Source organism: Carettochelys insculpta, chromosome 6 (genome assembly GCF_033958435.1).
Source record: "Carettochelys insculpta isolate YL-2023 chromosome 6, ASM3395843v1, whole genome shotgun sequence".
Taxonomy (NCBI): domain Eukaryota; kingdom Metazoa; phylum Chordata; order Testudines; family Carettochelyidae; genus Carettochelys; species Carettochelys insculpta.
The window spans coordinates 31,491,793-31,513,537 of record NC_134142.1 but is presented as its reverse complement, the minus strand read 5'-3'; the positions used below and the strand labels follow the sequence as shown (position 1 = coordinate 31,513,537).

Below are 21,745 nucleotides of genomic sequence, written 5' to 3'. Positions count from 1 at the left end.
TACATCTGCATCTTAAAATCTCAACTCTGGTGGTTTATTTCACTGCTTGTGTCATTTTAGCAGCCAATGTCTTCCCATACACTTACATTTAAAGATTAATGCTTTACATAACTCGCCAACATTTTATTCTGTGGAACAGTGAACACAAAACAACTTAAAGCATTCTCTTTCCAAACCCTATTATTCCTCCCTGATTGATTCTCAAATATGTTCCAATCTGCTGACCACCAAGAAAGGCTCCATTCTACTGACTATGGCGTCAGAATTACCACTTTATACAATTTGAGTGGCTATGTTCTCAAGAACTTCCGAACCTCAGACCAACAATGTATAGTATAGAAAAGGTATCAGACAGGTAGCTGAGTTAGTCTGTATCTTCAAAAAGAACAAGAAGTCGTTTGGCCCCCTGTAGAATAACAGATATTTTGGAGCATAAACTTTTGTGGGCAAAGACCCACTTCATCAGATATATGAGTTTTTTGTGTGTGGGGGGGGGTGGGGGGTGGGGTCGGGGGGGGGCAGTGTTCCAGAGGAGGGCTTAAAGAGGGAATCTCAGTCAAGGGGAGGGCCAGAGTTGAGAAGGTTTCTTCAGTCACAGAGGATGCATCTGATGAAGCAGGTCTTTGCCTATGAAAGCTCATGCTCCTAAATATGTTAGTCTATAAGCTGCCACAGGACTTCTTGTTGTTTTTTACAGAAAAGCTAGGAATTCCAGCTTTCAAATTAAATGTGTGGGTTGGTTCGGGGAAGTGAAGGACAAAACTGTAATCAACATTTTATTTCATGGTCTGATATCCCACAGCCTGAAGACTCCCAGCTTTCAGATGACACATTTAACTTCTAGCTCTGAAGGTTCACACAATAAAGGTCCCTCAGACAATGATGTCATCAGTTCCTGGAAGAATAATAGTATTTTGGTAGTAGCCCAGAACTTAGCATGGAAATCAGGCCAGTATGACATTTAACCTCTTATGTATTACTGTTTTTTTAAAAAAAAAAAAAAAAAAAAAAAAAAAGTCTGAAAATGAAGCAGTTGCATAAGGAATAGAAGTAATTCAAAATCTATTATCAATAAAACCAATATTAAAACAAGATCAAAATACCAATATTAAAAATGTTAGCATTTATATGTAACTGCCATAGGCTTTTGCATTCCAATGTAGAAAACTGTATATTTAATCCTTACACTGTTAAAAATGGATTGATTAGCTGGCCTTATTGGTGTGCTCGGGACACTCTTTGATCCAGCTCCTCCTCCACCAAGCCAACCAGTCACCCATCTGGTAACACCTTTTTGGTCTTCAGACAATAACTAGACAGAAATTTAAAAAAAAATGCTGAAATATAGAAAAAGCAGCAAAATCAACCAACAAAAAACGAGTAAACAAAAATAGCTTATGAGCCAGCTCCTTTATATTTGCTCACAAATAGCAAAGGGAACTGTGCCAGACTCTTAACTGAAACTGGAAAATGTTCAGAAAAGGGCAACAAAAGTGATTGGGGTACGGAATGGATGCTGTATGAGACTATTAAAAAGGACAGGGACTTTTCAGCTTTGAAAAGATACGACTAAGGGGAGATATTAAAAAGGTTTATAAATCATGACTAGTGTGGATAAAGTAACATCATATATGCCATCATGTGCCAACAATGCCCAGATGCTTTGTATATTGGACAGACTTCTAACTCCCTTAGACAAAGGGTCAACAGGCACAAAACAGACATCCAAACACTCCAGATCCATAAACCAGTTAGTCAACATTTTAATGGAATGGGCCATTCTGTCAATGACCTCAAGGTATGTGCGTTACTGAAAAGAAATTATCGCTCCTTTGTAGAAAGGGAAGCGGACGAACTGACATTTATATTCAAATTCGGAACACTAACACATGGTTTAAATTGTGATGTGAACTTTCTGAGTCACTATACGGGCTCATCTGCATACTTAACTCAATCTAATTCTTGATCTTCCCCACCACCCCTCCACTCTCTGATTTGCTCACCTTGATTATCTTTTTCTGATTTGTCCTCCTTGCTTACTGTTTTTGGTTTTCTGTGCCTTAAATATTGAATCTGTTCTGGTCTGGCTATGGTCTGAAGAAGTGGGTCTGTCCCATGAAAGCTCACCTAATAAACTATTTTGCTAGTCTTTAAAGTGCTACTTGACTGCTTTTTGTTTTGATAGTGTATAGACTAGCACGGCTTCCTCTCTGTTTCTAGATAAGGAAGTGTTATTTACTCCTCCTCAGAATACAAGAAGCAGTAGTCACCAAATGAAATTAATAGGCACCAGATTTAAAACAAACAAAGTGTTCCCCCCACATAACACACAGTCAATCTGTGGAACTCCTTGACAGAGGATGTTGTGAAGGCCAAGACTATAACAGAGTTCAAAATGAACTAGATAAATTCACAGAAGATAGGCTCATCAATGACTATTAGCCAGGATGGCCAAGGGCTGTTGTCCTTAGTCTGTTTGCCAGAAGCTTGGAATGGGTGTCAAGGGAAGGATTACTTGCTTCTTGTCTGTTCTGTTCATTCCCTCTGGCACTAGCCACTGTTGGAAGAAGGGATAATGGACTGGACAGCTCTTTCATCTGACTCCTTACAGCTGTTCTCATGTTCCTCATCTCTGAAATACTTTGCTGGTCTAAAATCCTGCCATACATAAAACCACTGTTTAAATAAACCTTTTATACATGATCAAAACAAAAAGCAGTCAAGTAGCACTTTAAAGACTAGCAAAATAGTTTATTAGGTGAGCTTTCGTGGGACAGACCCACTTCTTCAGACCATAGCCAGACCAGAACAGACTCAATATTTAAGACACAGAGAACCAAAAACAGTAAGCAAGGAGGACAAATCAGAAAAAGATAATCAAGCTGAGCAAATCAGAGAGTGGAGGGGTGGGGGGGTGAGGGGGAGGTCAAGAATTAGATTAAGCCAAGCATCCAGACGAGCCCCTATAGTGACTCAGAAAGTTCCCGTCCGGGTTTAAACCATGTGTTAATGTGCCGAATTTGAATACAAAAGCCAGCTCTGCTGCTTCCCTTTGAAGAACGGTGTGAAAGTTCTTTTTCAGTAACACACATACCTTTAGGTCATTAATAGAATGCCCCATTCCATTAAAATGTTGACTGACTGGTTTGTGGATCTGGAGTGTTTTGATGTCTGTTTTGTGCCTGTTGACCCTTTGTCTAAGGGAGTTAGAAATCTGTCCAATATACAAAGCATCTGGGCATTGTTGGCACATGATGGCATATATGATGTTAGTAGAGGAGCATGAGAAAGTGTCCGTGATTCTATGAGTAACCTGGTTAGGTCCAGTGATGGTATTTCCAGAGAAGATATGTGGACAAAGCTGGCAGCGGGCTTTGTTGCAGGGAAATGTTCCAGGACTGGTATTCCTGGGGTATAGACTGTGGCTGTTATACATGAATTCAACTTGCTAGACTAAGAAAACATACTGAGACTGTCACAATACAAATACTGTGCTAGCAACCAAGTGAAGATCTTCCCTTCTACTACACAACAATATCCATCAGTCCGACAAAATTACACCCTCCATCTATTTTTTTTAGGTTACCATAACATCCAGTAGGATCAGTATGTCCCTTTTTAAGAATGAGTATATATGAGGACAATATTTTTGTTTTCCATAAATATTGCTTGACATTGGCATTTAGCAGCAGCAGAGAGCAACATTCTGTTTTATTAAAATTACAAATATAAATCAAATGGAAGAGGAAGTCTAGTTTTAAATATGATATTACCTGATCTAGCTCTTCTTTTTTGATCCCCAAAATACTCCCCATTAACCTTAACACCTCATGACGCTTATTCTTTGGAGTATGAAAATGCCCAATGAAGAGATTTCTCATCAAAACCCTAAAAAATGCAGAATAAGAACTAATTAATCCATTCAGCTTTTGTAGAATGCCTGGTGTCAAAATATTAACATACTAAATTTTATTCTAGAAATTATTTCGCATACCATTTTCCAATTTAGCATCATTATAATAAATATAAATATATGGAGCTACACATCTTATAGAACTGGAAGGGACATCAGGAGGTCATCAAGTCCAGTCCCCTGCCCTCTTGGCAAGGCCAAGCACCATCTTCCCCACCCCCTCTTTCTTTTTAGTAACCTATTTACCCCAGATCCCTAAATGGCCCCTCAAGGACTGAGCTCACAACCCTAGGTTTAGCAGGCCAATGCTCAAACCACTGAGCTATCCTGATGCAAGAAATAAACGGGAATCTCACAGATTTTCTTCAAGACCCCCAAAACACATCCTATACTGTGGGTACCACTTGCAGAAACTTGCAAATGGCATTAGCATCTACTGAGACAGAGAATAATGATTCATATGCTGAGAAAGGGATAGATTTCACTAAGCTGGAGTATGGAAGAGAGACTGAAAACTCCACCTGAAACTAAATTGAAATTACATGAGTTAGCTTTGACATAATCTGATAAAATATTTGAATAGGAAGTCATCCCTACCTAAAACAGCACCTCAGCAAGGAGCTGAGTACTGTCTTGAACCAGTGCTAAGGCAGGAACAGTAGAGTGGCTCTCATTTTAACGTAAGTCCTAAATGGGGAGAGGGGGACCAAACAAAAGTCTGACATCCGGATGATAGGAGCTATGTGAGAAGACTTGGTTTTTTGTGCCCTACACAGATTACAATGTGCATGCCTTGAACTACAGCTGGAAAGGAAAGAAATTAAGAATCAAACTAGAACTATAAATTAGCAACCCATCAATAATGCTAATTCTATGTAGACAACCATTTAAATTCTGTTTAGACAAACATTTTAATTTCAATTTTCAACTCATTTAAAAAGGACTGCAATATGGAAAATATGCAAGTATTTACAATTTTTGAAAGTTTTATGCAGAAACCTAATTCTACAATATTACTATTATTCTAATGCTGTTAGTGTATAATTAAAAAGGGATGTACAGAACGAGGAGCAAAGAGTTTATGAACACATCTGTTTTTCAAAATCACTTACTTGTCCACTTTCCCTTCTGTGCTGTTTATAAGGTTCATTAGTTTGTTTTGTGCATCTTCTAACATTTCTTGTTTAATCTCACCTGGAAAATTAAAAAGTAATTTCACTGTAAATTAACTAAAAGAGAAGATTTCAAGATTATACACATTTTAAAGTCATATAGAAATTTATGTTTTCAAATCAAATGCATCATTATTATTAAAATAAGGTGTTTTTAAAAATAAACATGACATATTTGGAAAGTGTTTGCTTAATAAGGCATTTAAAATCCCCAGTGCATTCTGCTTCAACTGAAACAAACCACAGACAGTAGGATACATACCCATTGCATGAGGCTTGGTAAATTGTTCTGCTAAGGTTACATTAACTGAAGATGGAAAAAAAATTGTATGCAACAGTATTTGAGCAGCTTCAATACATTCTGTGTATGATTTCAGTCCCATCTAAAAATCTTATACACTCATCCCTCACTATATGAGCACAGTTGGTTTCTAACTTTTTGTTCATACGTGAAAACTCATAAGAGAGACACTAAATTCCTACCAAAATACATGTAAAAGTCTCTGATTGGTTCCAAGTGCTCCAAGTGGCAGCAAGTAGTGCTGCTTTTGAAAGGGAAGTGAACCTGGGGTTGTGGGGGGTTAAAGGCTGGAGGAAGTTTGGGGACATGAGTGGAAAGGAGTGTTAAAACATGGTGGGGGGCTGTGTCTGTGGGGGGAGGTGGGGACAGGGTTCAGGCTGCTGCAGGTTGGGTCTGTGGGGCCGACGAGGGCGTTAAGGCTGCGACGGTTTTGGTCTGCAGGGGGCGATTAAGGCTGCAGCGGTTTAGGTGCGCAGGGGCTGGCAGGGGTTTAAGTTTCGGCAGTTTGGGTGTGCGGGGCTGGTGGCAGGGTTAGGCTGCAGCAGTCTGGGTGTGCTGGGCCAGCAGGGGGTTTAAGTTTCAGCGGTTCGGGCGTGTGGGCCAGCAGGGGGTTTAAGTTTCAGCAGTTTGGGTGTGCAGGCTGGCAGCAGGGGGTTTAAAATGCGGCGGTTTGGTGTCTGCAGGGCCCCGGGCGGGAGGGGGGAAAGGCTGCAGCGGGTTGGAGCCGTGGGGAGGGGGTAAGTCTTGTATTAGTGAGAGAGTTCACTCATACTGTGAACAAAAGGTAGGTATAAGTGTCCCCCATTTAAGCAAGTACTCATAAATAAAGTACTCGTTTAATGAGGGATGAGTGTATAGTATAGTGTGTGTACTTAGAAACCACTTAGCTCACCATATTGTACAAAATACTCGAAAGGGTCTACTAAATTAGCTGCAAATGGCTATTGACACCCCCCACCAGGTGTGGAAATGTTAGCCCTTTTAGCCATTTCCTCATGTTGGGAAACATGTTTATCAGCATTTTACGTGAATCCATTTTCCAGGTATAATTTTACAAGACCACCAGTTTGACACAAGACTGCAATGACTCTTACAATGTGTTCTAGTCAGTCAACAGGGTCGTTGTATCCTATCTGGGCATGTGTGTGCTACCTTTTTAGCTTTACAGTCCACGTAGAATCTCATAAGACAAGCCCCATCCCTTCTTGAGGCTTGATTTATTGAACTGTAATATTTTACTATCAACTCAATGCAAAACACACTTTCAGTCTCAACCATTCTTTCCTCAAACCCAGGTCAAACTGCCTAGACCTAAAGCCTTCCATCAGTAAAGCTTCTATTCCTGCTTTCTGTAGGAATCTTCGACCAGGCAGTCCCATCAGTTAAGCACAGACTCTCCTCACTGAGGTCCTTCCTCTGGCCCTGGGTCATTCTTCTCTTTCTCTCTATCAACCCCAGGCTGCCAGCACCTAACACAGTGGCTTTCCCATGCCATGAAACAGGGTGCTGACACATGTGCATGCACCCCAGAATCAGCACACACAGTCCATTGTGCCAATAACCCATATGATGGAAAGGAGTTACAGGACACACTGAAATGGCTTTTGGTAATTATGAAAATTCAGTTAAAAATGGTTGAATTGTAACATCACAGAGACTATGAATCTTCCTAAGACACGCAGTTGAGGGACAACTCAGAGGTCCAAAGGCTGCCAGACAAATATGGTGTGATTTGCAAATGAAACACACACCCATATTTATGGAGTATGGGGGAAAAAAAAAGGCTCAAAACTGAACCATTAGCTATTATGCTGAATTCCTATGGACCAAAACCATGTTCCAACTGGTTATGATACAATACCCTGATCTAGAGGATCACAGAGGAATGGAAATCATATGTAGAATGATCAGTTACAGTGTGTGACAACTGATTTTGGGATTGATACATCCAGTATGGAAGTTACCAAGAACAATTCATGCAGACCAAACACACATCAGGTCTAGCCCTTTCATTGCTATGATCATCATTCTTTCCAAACAACTTCATGGCATCCATATCTCTATATTCTTAGTGTTACATATAACTCAACCACTTGCCTTTTCTTCTAAGCATACAACCACCTTACCCAGGGGTCTGCAACCGTAAGAGCGAGAAGAGACATTTTTTCAAATTCAGTTACAAAATCAATACCTCAAGAGCTGCAATGCACGTGAATACAAGACAGTCCTTAATAAAGAACATCAAACCCTACTTTGTCACTCCTAATTTAAGAGCAGTGCATGCAATGATTTGTATCAGTACAAAGTTAAGTTACCCCGGTCTCCAGGCCATAGCCACCTCAACCCCAAATCTGCCCCCATATTCCCAAGCTTTATCTCCAACCTGCACCCCCCCCGCCATTTCCCAGTTCACCCCTGCAGCCCCAAACCCAGCCCCTAATCCCGCAAGGTTGAACTCCTTCAGCTCCAATCCACACTCCCCAACTCCAGGATTTAACTGCCTCAGCCGACAAGCTCCCCTGCTGCCTCCTCCTCTGTCCGGATATGCAGCTATGACAGAGGTGGGTGCAGCCACCCCTCCCTCCAGCTCTCCTGAAGGCTGACTTCCCGCACTTGGAGCCCTGTCAGCTTCCTCATCTGGGGCTCCTGCTCTTCCAGCTTCACCCCCGCCACAGCTGACTGCTCAGCTGCCAGAGCCGTATGTGGAGTCAGTGGCAGCAGCACTTGGAGTTGCATGCGGCTCTAGAGCCAGATTGCCAACCCCTGACCTAACCACATGATGTACCTGTATGTTCTATTTTGCTTGACTTTCCACCACTCACTAAGTTGATAAGTATAGCTTATGAATTCCTAAAATTATATGAAAAATAAAACCTTAAGAAAATTCACAATAGCATTTTATTCAACATTGATGTTATAAGCAAACATGCCAAGATTCCCACTCATAAAACTATATTAAAATAAGGAATCAAAATAGTTGATATTAGATAAATTAAAGATTTTTGCACAAATAGCAAACTTCTGGACAACTTCACTTTCAAAATGTGTTGGCACTTAAGACACAAAGTTGGCAATTGCTTAGGAACTATATTTCCAGTGTAATATTTGATGCTAAACAGTTGTGTTAGATGCTAAACTCTGGTGGTTTCTTCCCCCACCACCATCGTGGCAAATTCCAAAGGAAAATGGCCTCTTTGCAGATCTAGCACCACCTTGAACTATCTTTGACTAGTTCACATTTGTCACCCACATGCAGAATGCTGGAAAGGCTCTTTCACAAAGTCTCAACGGTCAGTTTCACCTAAAGGAGGGGTGAGCAAACTTTTTATGTCAGGCCCCACTTTTTGCCCCTGCAATTAGCAGGTGCTCCCCCCTGGCAACCAATCTATCTAATGTTATCCAAACTGATAGAAATTTTGGTTATGATCATAAGAAAAAAAACCCCTTTCAGCAGTGTAACAAAATAAGTATGCAGAACACAAAAACTTTATTAATCGGTATAAAAATGTGGATACATGTACATAAAAGTAGGGAACATATTTCAACATTTTTAATGAGATGGATGAGCCTGACACATAGTAGCCAATTTTGTTGAGCCCCCGCTCCCCTCTATGAAATTTCACACCCCCTAAGGGGGTCCACCCCATACTTTGCTCATCCTGACCTAAGGGGGAAAAGAGATTCTCTGCCCCTGCAGCTACACAGAAAATTGACTGGATTGTCAGAGGTAGTCAGCTTCACTATAAACACTCTCACGATGTCAACAACTCTGGAGAGGTCTTCTTCCCTGACTAAGGCTATGTCTATAATAGTACTTGATTGACAAAATTAGTTATTCATGGTGCTTAACCCTCTGTCCCCATCCCCATTAATGGAAAAGTTTTGCTATAGCAAGCGAAAGTGTGAATGCTGCTTTGTCCGTAGGAACACTCTGCTGTTGAGAAAGTGAAACCCCCTCATCGGGTGTGGAAGTATTTTGTCGACAAAAGTGCCAACAAACAGCCTTCACACAAGCTGACTTTCAGTGACAAGGCTTTGTTGCTAAAAGCTGCACAGTATACACACACCCTAAGGTTAAAATTATTGCCAGGTTTGGATTTTGCAATATGCATTCCCTAAGGGGGTTACATTTACGTAATGCAAAGGACAGGTATAAATATCTATGCACCACATATAAAAGATCTTAAATTAAGTGAGCGTCTATGCCCCAGCTAAGCCTATGCGAAGAACCTCTGTGAGAAAACTGGTTTCCCTCTCATATAACACTAACAAAGAGCAGGAGCTTTTCCTTCTCTTCCTCTGTAGAAATGAATGGCTATCATTGTCAATCCTCAAGGAATTGTCCATCAGTTTAATCTGCCTTACAGAAGGTTTCCCTGCTTATATGTTTGTATATTTCAGAAGATTTCCATTTATTTTTGTAAATTTTAAGCAAACTTTTTCAAATTAAAGCTAATATTTTTTGTATTAAGAAGCTGACCATAAGATAGGGACATCTACTAGCCCCACTCAATAAAATATATAAGTAAAATTCCTATGAAGAAAAAAAATCAATAAGTGAATACATATTTGGGGGCAACTTTTACTCTACCTTTTTTGTTAAAACTTTTCTGGCATAACATGGAAAACACTTCACTCTGATTTCCACATGGCTTGTAATCCTTCACAAAATTCAGTCACAAGCATGCTAGCACAGTTGGGTTTTCTCAATTAACAGTAACAACTCCCATGACACTCTCAGCAGGACTTTCTGTATACATCAAAGAGCTAAGATGTGAAACTGATATGTTCTAATGTCTCCTGTTTGAGGATTACGTGTATAACTAATGGTTTTGTTTTGCAAGCTGAATTTTGTAGTGTACAGTATGGAAATAAAGTACTGGTAACTAGTGTCATGATGGGAAAAAATAAATTGTACTTCAGGGGCATAAGGATTAAGCTCTTGAATCAAAAAGTATTTTTATCCACTCTTTGGCGAATGACTGATCTCTCTCTCTCTCTCTCTCTCTCTCACACACACACCCCCCCCTCCAATAATCATATTTATTATTGTACATCAGTATCAATTACACTCCAAATACAAGGGTATACTGATAAATCCTACATACTGGTACGAACAAACTTTGAGGATGTGATGCGATCAGAGAACTATTCTGATGCATAAAGTGCCAGAGTATGTCTACAAAGCTTAAATACAAACACACATTTGCAAATTACTAAAGTTTCACTCATGCTACACACCAAAGAGGGGGATTACAATGCTTTTAAACTCAAGTTTTTAAAAATATTAAGTAGCATAATTTATATAAAATAACTTTATATTTGAGCTTACCCAATGTCCTTGAAGAAGGACATTTTAAAAAATATGACAGTTCTGGGGGCCATGTAAGTTAGTTGACATTGTGTGTTTTATTGGTCTTTCATAGAGCAATAGGGAAGAGAAAAATAATTTTTCAAAAAATGTGAAAATGTGATTATAAATCCAAAATATTAACACATGCAGATGTAGTATCTGAAACTCCCTTTTAATAGCAGCCCCCCTTGTTTTTTTTTTTAAAAGACCAGATCTCAACTTAATGGTGCTGGTCTATACTATTTTTCAACTGTCCATCTCAAAATTTATTCCTCATAGTCAATTGCTAAAAATATTATTCTGCTTTTGCCAACATGTTTATTCTGCCGTGAGGTCAGTAAGGATCACTTTAAAGAATATATTCTATCATAAGCTTAATAAGAGTGAATTTAAGGGCTATTACACATCTACAATCATTTCTACAGTGAATAAACTGTTTAGAAGAGATGGAGACTATAAAAGTATTGTGACATCACAAGTCTAATTTCACAGTTGAATACAATTTAATGATTTATTTCATAAGTATGAAAACAGTGCATAATAGAAGAGACCTGAGCCAAAACTCAGCATGGACTGCTATAAATGAGCCTTCTATGACCGTCTGTAATAATCTGTTAACTATTTATTACAACCCAAAAACTGCATCTGGTGTCTTCTTTTTTTTCCATTAAATATCTGTTCTCCTGCCAAAAAATCCATAAAGAAATTCTTCAAAAGATTTGGCCAACAAAGCTGTGTCTGGGAATGTATTTGGACAATTTTCAACAGGCCCCCAAATATCTTAGCCACCGAGGCAGACTTCCCCCGGCAGCAGAAAGGCCCCAAAAATATCTATGGTGGGGGTAGTCCCCTCACTCTGTTGCAGAAGAGCCCTGAAAATCTTAGCCGCTAGGGGAGACTTCCCCTTGGGTGGCAGCAAGCCCCCCCGAATGTATACTGAAGTTGTTTCCCGCCCTCCCGGCGGCAGCGAGCTCCTGAAAATCTTAGCTGTTGGGAAAGACTGCCGTCCAGTGGCTGCAAGACCCTGTAACTCTTTTCTGCCCTTGGTGACCTAATCAGCACCGAACAGCAGGCATGTCCTTTTATTGTGTTGGAGGCTACCCACATGATGTGGCTGAGTGTGGGAAAGACCCTGACTTCATGGTGCTTGTGGGGGAGAAGAGTGGGTGTGAACACACATGTAAATTGATGAGAAGTTTCTTGGCCTCTTATGTAAGCATGACCCCCACACCAGCTTTGCTGCCATGTGCTGCGGCAGGGCAGTGGCTAATGCTGGGCACTGCGGAAAAACATACCAAGTGTATAGACAGAACCACGAACTCCATGCTGGGGCTATTTGTAATGGGTAGATGCGCTCACAGAGATAACAGCAAAGACAGACAGGCATTTCTCAGGCTCTCATATAAATATGACCCCACAGCCATAGGCTTCCTGGTCCTGAAATTCACTGTCTTCCTGTTATACTTAATTCCTGCACACCTGGAGAGCAGTGCACAGAGTAGAGCACTGAGGGGCATTGTGGGTTACATACAGGACACCACTGGAGGCTAATAAATTCAATTTTAAGATGTGGCGTTTCCACACTGGCCTTTATTTGAACTTTTAAATTCAAACTTGACACTATGCCCAGCTGGTACCAATAATATTATGATATTGATTTCAGCGCTCCCCAAATCGAGCTAATGCTATTTACAGTGAAGACAGTCGTGGTAATATTGAGTTAATTGCCTTAAATTCAAATTTATCTGGTAGCGTAGACTTAGCCTAGGCTTCATGTTTCTCTAGGTGATGCATGTTCACACATGCCTCAGTGCACGTAAAAGTGTATTCTGCACATGGATAGAAAAGATTAGAGGGAATGTGGTCTTGTTCTTTCTTCCATGCAAGATTTACAGTTATGCCATTGCCTCGGATTTTATGATGTTTTGATGAGAGAAGACAGCTGTAAGTGGTTGTTGAATAATCTAATACAGTTTTAACCCCTTTTCTCCAGGCATGGGGTGGGGGGGGATGTTTTGCTACTTTTCCTCTTTTCCCTCACACTCTTGACCATCCGTCCTTCTGTCCCTCTGTGCATGTGTCCTAGACTACCCTGCTTCGCCACCACTATACTTGCATGCCCTGCTTTCACCCTGCCCATCCCACTGCATAGATTCAGGCTTGACATGAGAGTCTGGGCTTGGGAAGAAAGCCACAAGTTGTTCATGTTAATTAATGAATGAAGATGATGTGATGGCAAAAGGTTACTTTCTTCTTGTATTCACTAGCAGCTCAGTTTTTTGCTCATTCTCTGCCCTTGACAGTGGGTAATTATTGGAGAATCCTTTTGCATTTCTCTGGTGGGAGGAGTCCTGCATGTCCTGTTGCCCCCTGAAAGAGTAGCTTCTGCTTTTGAGCAATTAATATATTTATCTGATTTCTATTGCTCATTTAGGCTACGTCTACACGTGCAGCCAACATCGAAATAGGCTATTTCGATGAATAACGTCTACACGTCCTCCAGGGCCGGCAACGTCGATGTTCAACTTCGACGTTGCTCAGCCCAACATCGAAATAGGCGCAGCGAGGGAACGTCTACACGTCAAAGTAGCACACATCGAAATAGGGATGCCAGGCACAGCTGCAGACAGGGTCACAGGGCGGACTCAACAGCCAGCCGCTCCCTTAAAGGGCCCCTCCCAGACACAGTTGCACTAAACAACACAAGATACACAGAGCTGACAACTGGTTGCAGACCCTGTGCCTGCAGCATAGATCCCCAGCTGCCGCAGAAGCAGCCAGAAGCCCTGGGCTAAGGGCTGCTGCCCACGGTGACCGTAGAGCCCCGCAGGGGCTGGAGAGAGAGCATCTCTCAACCCCCCAGCTGATGGCCGCCATGGAGGACCCGGCAATTTCGACGTTGCGGGACGCGGATCGTCTACACGGTCCCTACTTCGACATTGAACGTCGAAGTAGGGCGCTATTCCTATCTCCTCATGAGGTTAGCGACTTCGACGTCTCGCCGCCTAACGTCGAAGTTAACTTCGAAATAGCGCCCGACGCGTGTAGACGCAACGGACGCTATTTCGAAGTTGGTGCCGCTACTTCGAAGTAGCGTGCACGTGTAGACGCAGCTTTAGTGTTTTTATATTTGTTTGTTCCTCATCTGCCTTGATCATCTCATTCTTTTCCCTTAAAACAAGCTTTTCCTTTTAAAGCAAACATAAGAAAGGTTAGGGTCAAAGCAGTAGGGGTGCAAAGTAATTCAGCAACTCTCAGGCATTTCAGCAACAATTCTCCAGAAAATGTGTGCCTCTTACCAGTTGATAGAGTTTACTCATATTCGATCAGGTATGTGCAAACTTGGTCTTTCACAAGCAGTATCTTCCCAAGTTCATATATGACTGCTATACAGCCTAACTTAAATGTCTAACTACTACATGAACATGCAGCCGGTTACCTTTTTGGTTTCAGTTAAACCATCTATTCCCTGTAAAATTCTCACCAACACCAGGGATCATGTGCTTATGCCAGAGTGAACTTAGTCCCATATTTTTGCATTTGTTGATTAAGGCAAGGGGAAGCAGGCAGGGGGAGGGGTCAGTCTTACCATGTTTGAGCTTAACGGTAAGTTTGACTCTTATTTTCATTTCAGACTAAAATGTCATGTTCTAACCATGTTGATCCCAGGATGTGAGAGACACTAACCACGTTGCTAGAAGACCTCTGTGTACCAGTAAAGCTTGTCTCTTCCACCAGAAGAAGTTGCTCTAATAAAAGACATTATCTCACCACCTTGTCTCACTCAACGTGATACAAGCAGTTTATTTTAAAAACTTGATGAATAAGGGAAGCCACATTTTACATGCTTAGAATTATCTATCAAATAGTAGATTGTTGTTTTGCTTTTTTTAAAAGAAAAGGCTGTTTTTAACACACTAGATACACAAGAAAAAGATTTTCAAGGCCTTTCTGCTGCACGAGGGGACTACTTTAACTGGCCCCCCACCACAAATATTTTTGGGGCCTTACTGCCACAGTATAACGTGCAAGGACTTTGGGCTTACCATCAGCCTAAAGAAGATGAACGTACTCGGTCAGGATGTTGCTGAATCCCCATCAATCAGCATTGACAACTATACGTTAGAGGTCGTCCACAAGTTCGTTTACCTCAGGTCCACCATCACTGACACCCTGTCCTCAAACACTGAGCTAAAGAGGAGGATCAGAAAAGCGGCCACAACTCTGTCCAGACTCAGCAAGAGAGTGTGGAATAACAACAAAGCTGTACACTCACACCAAAATGCAAGTCTACAGAGCCTGCATCCTCAGCACCCTCCTTTATGGCAGCGAGACTTGGACCCTGTATGCCCGCCAGGAAAAGAGGCTGAACATCTTCCACTTGCGCTGCCTCAGGCGCATCCTTGGAATATCACGGAAGGACAGAGTGACCAACACCACCGTCCTCGAGCAAGCTGGAATCCCAACCATGCACACCCTCCTCAGGCAGCGTCGACTCTGCTGGCTTGGCCACGTCCACAGGATGAACGATGGAAGGATTCCAAAAGACATCCTGTATGGTGAGCTAGCCTCTGGCAAAAGACCTCCCGGATGCCCCCAGTTGCGTTACAAAGATGTCTGCAAGAGAGACCTCAGAGAGGTAGACATCGAGCTGGACAACTGGGAAGAACTAGCAGACGACTGCAGCAGATGGAGGCAGGGGTTACACAAGGGCCTTCAGAAGGGCGAGTTGAAGATCAGACAGCTAGCAGAGGAGAAGCGAGCGCACAGAAAGCACAATAAGGACTTGCCAGACACCCACTACATCTGCAAGAGATGCAGCAAGGACTGTCACTCTCATGTGGGTCTTTATAGTCACAATAGACGCTGTAAATGAAGTCCTCAATTGAAACTTTAAAGGGCGCGATCCATAGTCTATGCAGACTGAAGGATGCCTACTACTACTACTACTGCCACAAGTGGAGGACTAATTCAACTGTCCCCCTGCCCAAAATATACATCTGGAGGCTTGCTAAAACCCAGGGGACATCTTCAACTGGCTGTGCAGCCACAGACCCCAGACCTTCCTGCCCTAAATATGCACTTGGGGGCTTGCTGTTGCTGGGCTGAAGTCTCCCCCAGTGCCTAAGATTTTCAGGGGCTTGCTACTGCATGCAGGGGGGAGAACTACTTCAACTGGACCCCCACTGAAAACGTCCCATGCCCCAACAAGGACCCAGGGGGCTTGCTGCTGTTGGGGGGTGGGGTGGGGAAGCTCCCACAATAGCTAAGGTTTTCAGGGGTGAGGGAACATTTCAACTGGCTCTGCAGCTGCAGGACCCCCCCCGCCCCCAAAAATATGCGCGGGGGCTTGCTGCTTATTGCAGACACCTGCTGCTTTTTGCAAAATCTTTGATATTTCAATTATAAAATCTTTTCCCTAACCCTTCCTATTCTCTTTCATCATGCTTTTACCCTCCAAAAACACAGCGAACAGTGGCTGGAGGGCCAAATGAGATTCCTGTTTCATAAGTTCAGTTTATGAGATTTCACTGCCATCATGTTTTGGAAAGAATGTAGCAACTTTATATGGAAATAGACCTGTGTCATAGAACCTGAGGAGCCCTCAATAGGCTATAGAATCCAGTTCCCTGTACTCACAACATTCCACTTCCCCCCAGTGGCCAAGATTTTCAGGGCATTGCTGCCTCCCCCATGTTGGCAATTTCTGTGTAGTGAAGATGGAAGACAAAATCTTTTTTCCTACCTTCTCCTATCCTCTTTCTTCTAACTTTGCACCCCTTCATGCAAGGAAGAGCAGGTGGAGGGCCAGTTGAGAATACAGGCTGTGCACACAAACTGTACAATGCACTGGGAAACCAAAGGCCCTTTCCTCAGCAACTGTCTTTTTTCAAAACCTTTACTATCAACTCTTTCTTCGTGCTTTTCATTGTCCCCGTGTTATTTTCAGTGATCAGATGCAAGCAAGGGAGGGGAGACAGTCAGTGGATGGCTAGCTGAGGAGAGACACACTTGCTGATTTTTATAAAATCCTTGATTATTCAGTTACAGAAGAATACAAATACCTAAATATTCATAACTAAGTTTTCACTTTGTGAGCCTGAGAACATTTTATACAATGTGTTGATAAAAATATGAGAAAGCAGCGTTGATAATTTTGACTAAAATATTACTGTGCTTTCGAAGGTTTCCTTACATTGTTTTAATGTTTAAACTTTGTCAATGAATCATTAATCTCCAGCTTGTTTATGAAAAAAACCACACAAATCTTCCTTATACAATTCATGTCCAAGTGCAGACATAAAGCAAATCAATTTATCTTTTTCAAAATTATTTATCCTGGCAAACTCCTTCACTGTCTGGCAAAGTTTTGTCTTAAAAATAAAGTACAGTATCATAACATTTATCAGCATTTCGAGTACTTAATCTAAGAATCTGTGCAAGGCATCTTTCTGAACAACAGAGCAATCAAGAATCTTGCATTCCAGAACAGGTGAAGTCTGGTCTGAAAATACAGTCTTTAAACTGACCTCCGATACAGGCACATAACTTCCAATGCTGTCAATAGGAGCTAGCTTTACATGAGATGATCTGACCCTTTATTAAGAACATTAAAAAAGCAAAATGATTATAAATTGCTTTTTGCTGCTTGACCACCTGTGTTTCTCCCTCTACTGCAAATTGTTGAAAGGCCTGAAACAGAGACGAAGGAGGGCAAGTAGCACAACACAGACAGAGACCACAGTGCACCACAGAGACCGTATATCTTGAAAAATTCCAGTGATAATATGGCAACTTTCCTTTCTTTGAGTGCTTGTCCCTGTTTGTATTCTATTGGGGATGATTCACAAGTAGTACTTAGATAGAAAGAGGGTGCAAAGCTATAAGCAGTTTAAACGCTTGCAGGATTGACACTCTAAAGGATTAAACATCAGTGGAGTCTTGAACTAGGGTGCTGTGTCTCAAGAAAGTATGGCTAGAGCTCTACCCTGCTGCTTCATGAATGCAGCTGACACCTCAGGAAGTGACTCCTGAGGCACTTTTGAAGGAAGATACAGCCTGAGATGCACTTAGGGATATCTCAGAGGATAAAGCTTGCCATTCCGTTCATTCTGCTGTAGAGAAAGATAATCGTTGAGGGGCAGGCGGGGGGGAGGAAGAGGAGAATTTGATCATTTTCATTCTTTGCAAGTAAAATGCTGATGCACATCTCAGATTGAAGAAATATGTCTGCTCTCTTCATTGGTGACAAGAGGCTTCAGAAAAAAAAAACGCAGTAAGTATGTTCTCCAATTTACACAGAAGTCTCAAACCACTTTAGGCAGGTGAATTTTATGTGTAGCAATAGCAGGACTATCTTTTTGAAATACTGTGTATGGCGGACCAGCCATCAGAGCCCAGCATTCACTTATTTTTCTGGCAGTAGTGATGGTAATCAGGAAAGCAACTTTCATGAACAGGCAGGACATGGAGCACATGGGTAGGACTTGAATGGCCTCGTCTAGATATAGTCAAAAGGCAGATTGAGCCAAATCTGGACCACCCGATGCTTTTGAACGGACCACAAAAATCTTTTTATTTACTTATCATTATCCCACCCCAGGATCTGGACCTCAACTACACCTTCCTTAAAAATTAAGGATTACCACTGGCCCAGTCAATGTTGAGAACATCAAGATGAGTTCCCAGTGTGGGGTTGGTTTCATCACTGGTATCATAGAATCATAGAACAATAGAGCTGGAAGAGACCTAAAAAAGCCATGGAGTCCAGCCCCCTGCCCTAAGCAGGATGAAACCCATCAGATCAGCCCTACCAGGGCTTTGTCAAGGCGAAACTTAAACATCTCCAGGGATGGAGACTCCACTACTTCCCTGGGTAGACCATTCCAATCCTTCACCACCCTCCTAGTGAAAAAGTTTTTCTTAATGTTCAACCTGGACCTTTCCAACCGCAACTTGAGACCACTGTTCCTTGTTCTGCCATCCATGACCGCTGTAAACAGTGTCTCTCCAGCCCCTTTGCAGCCTCTCTTCAGTAAGTTGAAGACTTATGAAGTCCCCCCTCAGTTTTCTCTTCTGCAGACTAAACAGTCCCAATTCCCTCAATCTTTCTTCATAAATCATATGCTCCAGCCCCCTAATTATTTTGGTCGCCCTCTGCTGGACCCTCTCCAGTATATCCACATCCTTCCTATAATTGGGGGCCCAGAACTGGACACAGTACTCCAGATGCGGCCTCACCAAAGCCAAATAAATAGGAATAACAACTTCTCTGGATCTACTGGCAACGCTCCTCTTGATGCAACCTAATATGCCATTAGCCTTCTTGGCTACAACGGCACACTGTTGACTCATGTTCAGCTTCTCATCCACTACAACTCCCAGGTCCTTTTCTGCAAAACTACTACCGAGCCAGTCAGACCCTAGCCTGTAACAATGCTTGGGATTCTTCTGCCCAAGTGCAGGACTCTGCACTTGTCCTTATTGAACCTCATCACATTTTTTGCAGCCCAGTCTTCCAATTGGTCTAAGTCAGTCTGGACCCTGTCCCTACCCTCCAGCATATCTACCTCTCCCCCCTAGCTTAGTGTCATCCGCACACTTGCTGAGGGTGCAATCCAACCCCTCACCCAGGTCATTGATAAATATGTTGAACAGAATAGGACCCAGAACCGAACCTTGGGGCACTCCACTAGAAACCAACTGCCATTCCGACATCAAGCCATTGACCACTACCCTCTGGGCCCGACCTTCTAGCCAGCTTTCCATCCATCCCACCATCCATTTATCCAATCCACATTCCTTTAACTTGCTGACAAGTATATTGTGGGAGACGGTACCAAAAGCTTTGCGAAAGTCAAGATAAATCACATCCACTGATTTTCCCTTACCCACAGAGCCAGTTATTTCATCGTAGAAACTAATCAGACTGGTCAGGCATGACTTGCCCTTCATGAATCCATGCTGGCTATTCCTGATCACTCTCCCCTCCTCCAAGTGCCTAAAATGACTTCCTTGAGGAGCCCCTCCACGATTTTTCCAGGGAGGGTTCTAATCAGGGTTCAGTAACCTTGATGTCACAAGGTGTTTAAAAGAAGGAATAGCTTTCAAGTGGGCCATCAGGGGGCAATGAGAACGACTAGCACTCTGCTCTGCTGGATCTTTCACAGCAACTGAGGCAACAGCAGAATGGGAAGAAAAAGCACACCTCAAGTGGCCTGTCCAGGACAACTGGAGAGCACTGCCTTTGAAGCTGTGCCCCTGAAGTTTTGTGGAACAAGATGTGTCGCACTTCCTGCTCACCTAGCATTCAAGCACTTCAAGAAGCAGCTTCCCTCTCCAAGATGTTGGTCACCATGGTCATATAGTTCTCATTCATGACCAGTGTAAAAATGCCAAGTGCGGCTGTCTGACAGTAAACTGGGGCATCCAGTAGGTGCAATGAGACAACAATATGGTTCCCAAAACACCAGTTCTATAAGCTGACAGCGTCTTTGCATGGGGCACGGATTTAACTCCTCTCTGCTTGTTTACGTGCAATAACAGCGCCATAATTTTGTCTGACATTATTAGGATATCTCAGGATCACAACAGTGGTAAGAATGCCATGCAGGCTTCAAACTACTCTTAGTTGCAGGAAAGTTAGGTGTTCAAGTGCCTTGTGCTCAGCAATCATCTATAATTCAAAGGCAGGGAACCTAGGACCGGTTGGCCATTTGATCTAGACCATGGCAAGTCTCCATGTCACAAACCAGAAGCCCTGAGCCACAGTGCATTGTAGTGAGGCTGGAGTGTGAGCACTGGCTTACCCTGGTCTGGAGCACAGTGTTCTCTGTAAGCTGTGCATTTGTGTGGCCATGGAGAAGAAATCCAAATAGCACCCAGCTGATTAGCAGAGCACCCACAGCTAGGTTTTGTGTTTCTATTGGTGGTACACGTTCATGCCAGCCTCAGTGCACATAAAAAAATTATTCCATGCTTATATGAAAAAAGGTGAGATGGAATATTGCTGAAGGTGGAAGCCCCAAGCCTCAGCACATGGGACCAGAGGCACGATGAAGGCTGGGTTAAATGTGAGAGAGGGAGAAGTGCGGTTCTTTTGTTTCCCACCTTGGGAGAAGGTGAATATTGAAGGCTTTTTTTTTTTTTGGAGGGGGGTGGGGTGCAGTGGGGCTCGTAAGTGGCTCCTGACAGAAGCCCCTTTTGGTCAGAAGCCGCCTTTCAGAAGCCAGTCATCTCAGTATGAGAAGATGGTGGAGCTATTGCAACTGAGTGGTGCTGCTACTACTACAAAACTTTTGTAGAGCCCCTGGGGTGCTCCTGCAAGGCCAGATAGGAGCATCTTATATAGGTAGCATCAGGAACATTACAAATCTGAAGAACCCTCTGTGAGGAGGGTGAATGTCCACATGAAAATAATCATTTTCATGTCAAGAGTTATGAACCAAGTGTCTTTGACCAGGACTGGAATTACTGACGCCATTGCGATGATGCACATTTTCTGTTTAGAAATAAAACCACTGAAGTTGACATAAGCCAAAAACAGGTTTCTACCCTCCCTTCTTCTGAGGGACCAAGAAATATTTCAGATAAAGTCCCTTTCCTTGATGATAATGTGGCATGCCTACATTGCTTCCTGTCATAACACAAAGACTAGCTCCTGCAGGCCAGTTTTCTTGAGACAGTTTCTGAAGACTAAGAGGGAATAGTGTTAAAATGGGATGGATGGAGAGAAAAAATGAATGGTATAGCTGGAAGGGATAATATCTAGCACCCTCTGCAAGTTATTCTCTACTTGTGGGAAAATTAGGGTAGGTGGCCACCAAAGTGAACCTTGGAATCCAGTGGATATGGCATCTACATCAGTTTACAGCTCCTGAATGTCCTGTCAAAAATATTTTTAGAGCAGGGAGAAGCTGAAGAGAGGCAGATGGAGCAGTGAATATAAAGAACTGCAGCTCTAGTCTGGGACTATGTGAAGACCCATTGTATGCTCCATGAGATTC

General features: G+C 42.5%; 1 protein-coding gene across 3 annotated transcripts in view; it reads right to left on the bottom strand.

Moving 5' to 3' along the window:
* Positions 1–21,745, bottom strand: part of TRIP11 (thyroid hormone receptor interactor 11) — a 77,263-nt gene that overhangs the window by 5,514 nt on the left and 50,004 nt on the right. For 2 of the 3 annotated variants that reach the window (XM_074996606.1, XM_074996608.1), the window contains exons 17-19: positions 5,026–5,107; positions 3,774–3,888; positions 1,187–1,312 (exon numbers count right to left, since the gene is read on the bottom strand). In XM_074996606.1, coding sequence (XP_074852707.1) covers positions 1,187–1,312; positions 3,774–3,888; positions 5,026–5,107 — 323 coding nt within the window. The remainder of the gene's footprint in view (positions 1–1,186; positions 1,313–3,773; positions 3,889–5,025; positions 5,108–21,745) is intronic. The other variant, XM_074996607.1, reaches the window with a different exon arrangement.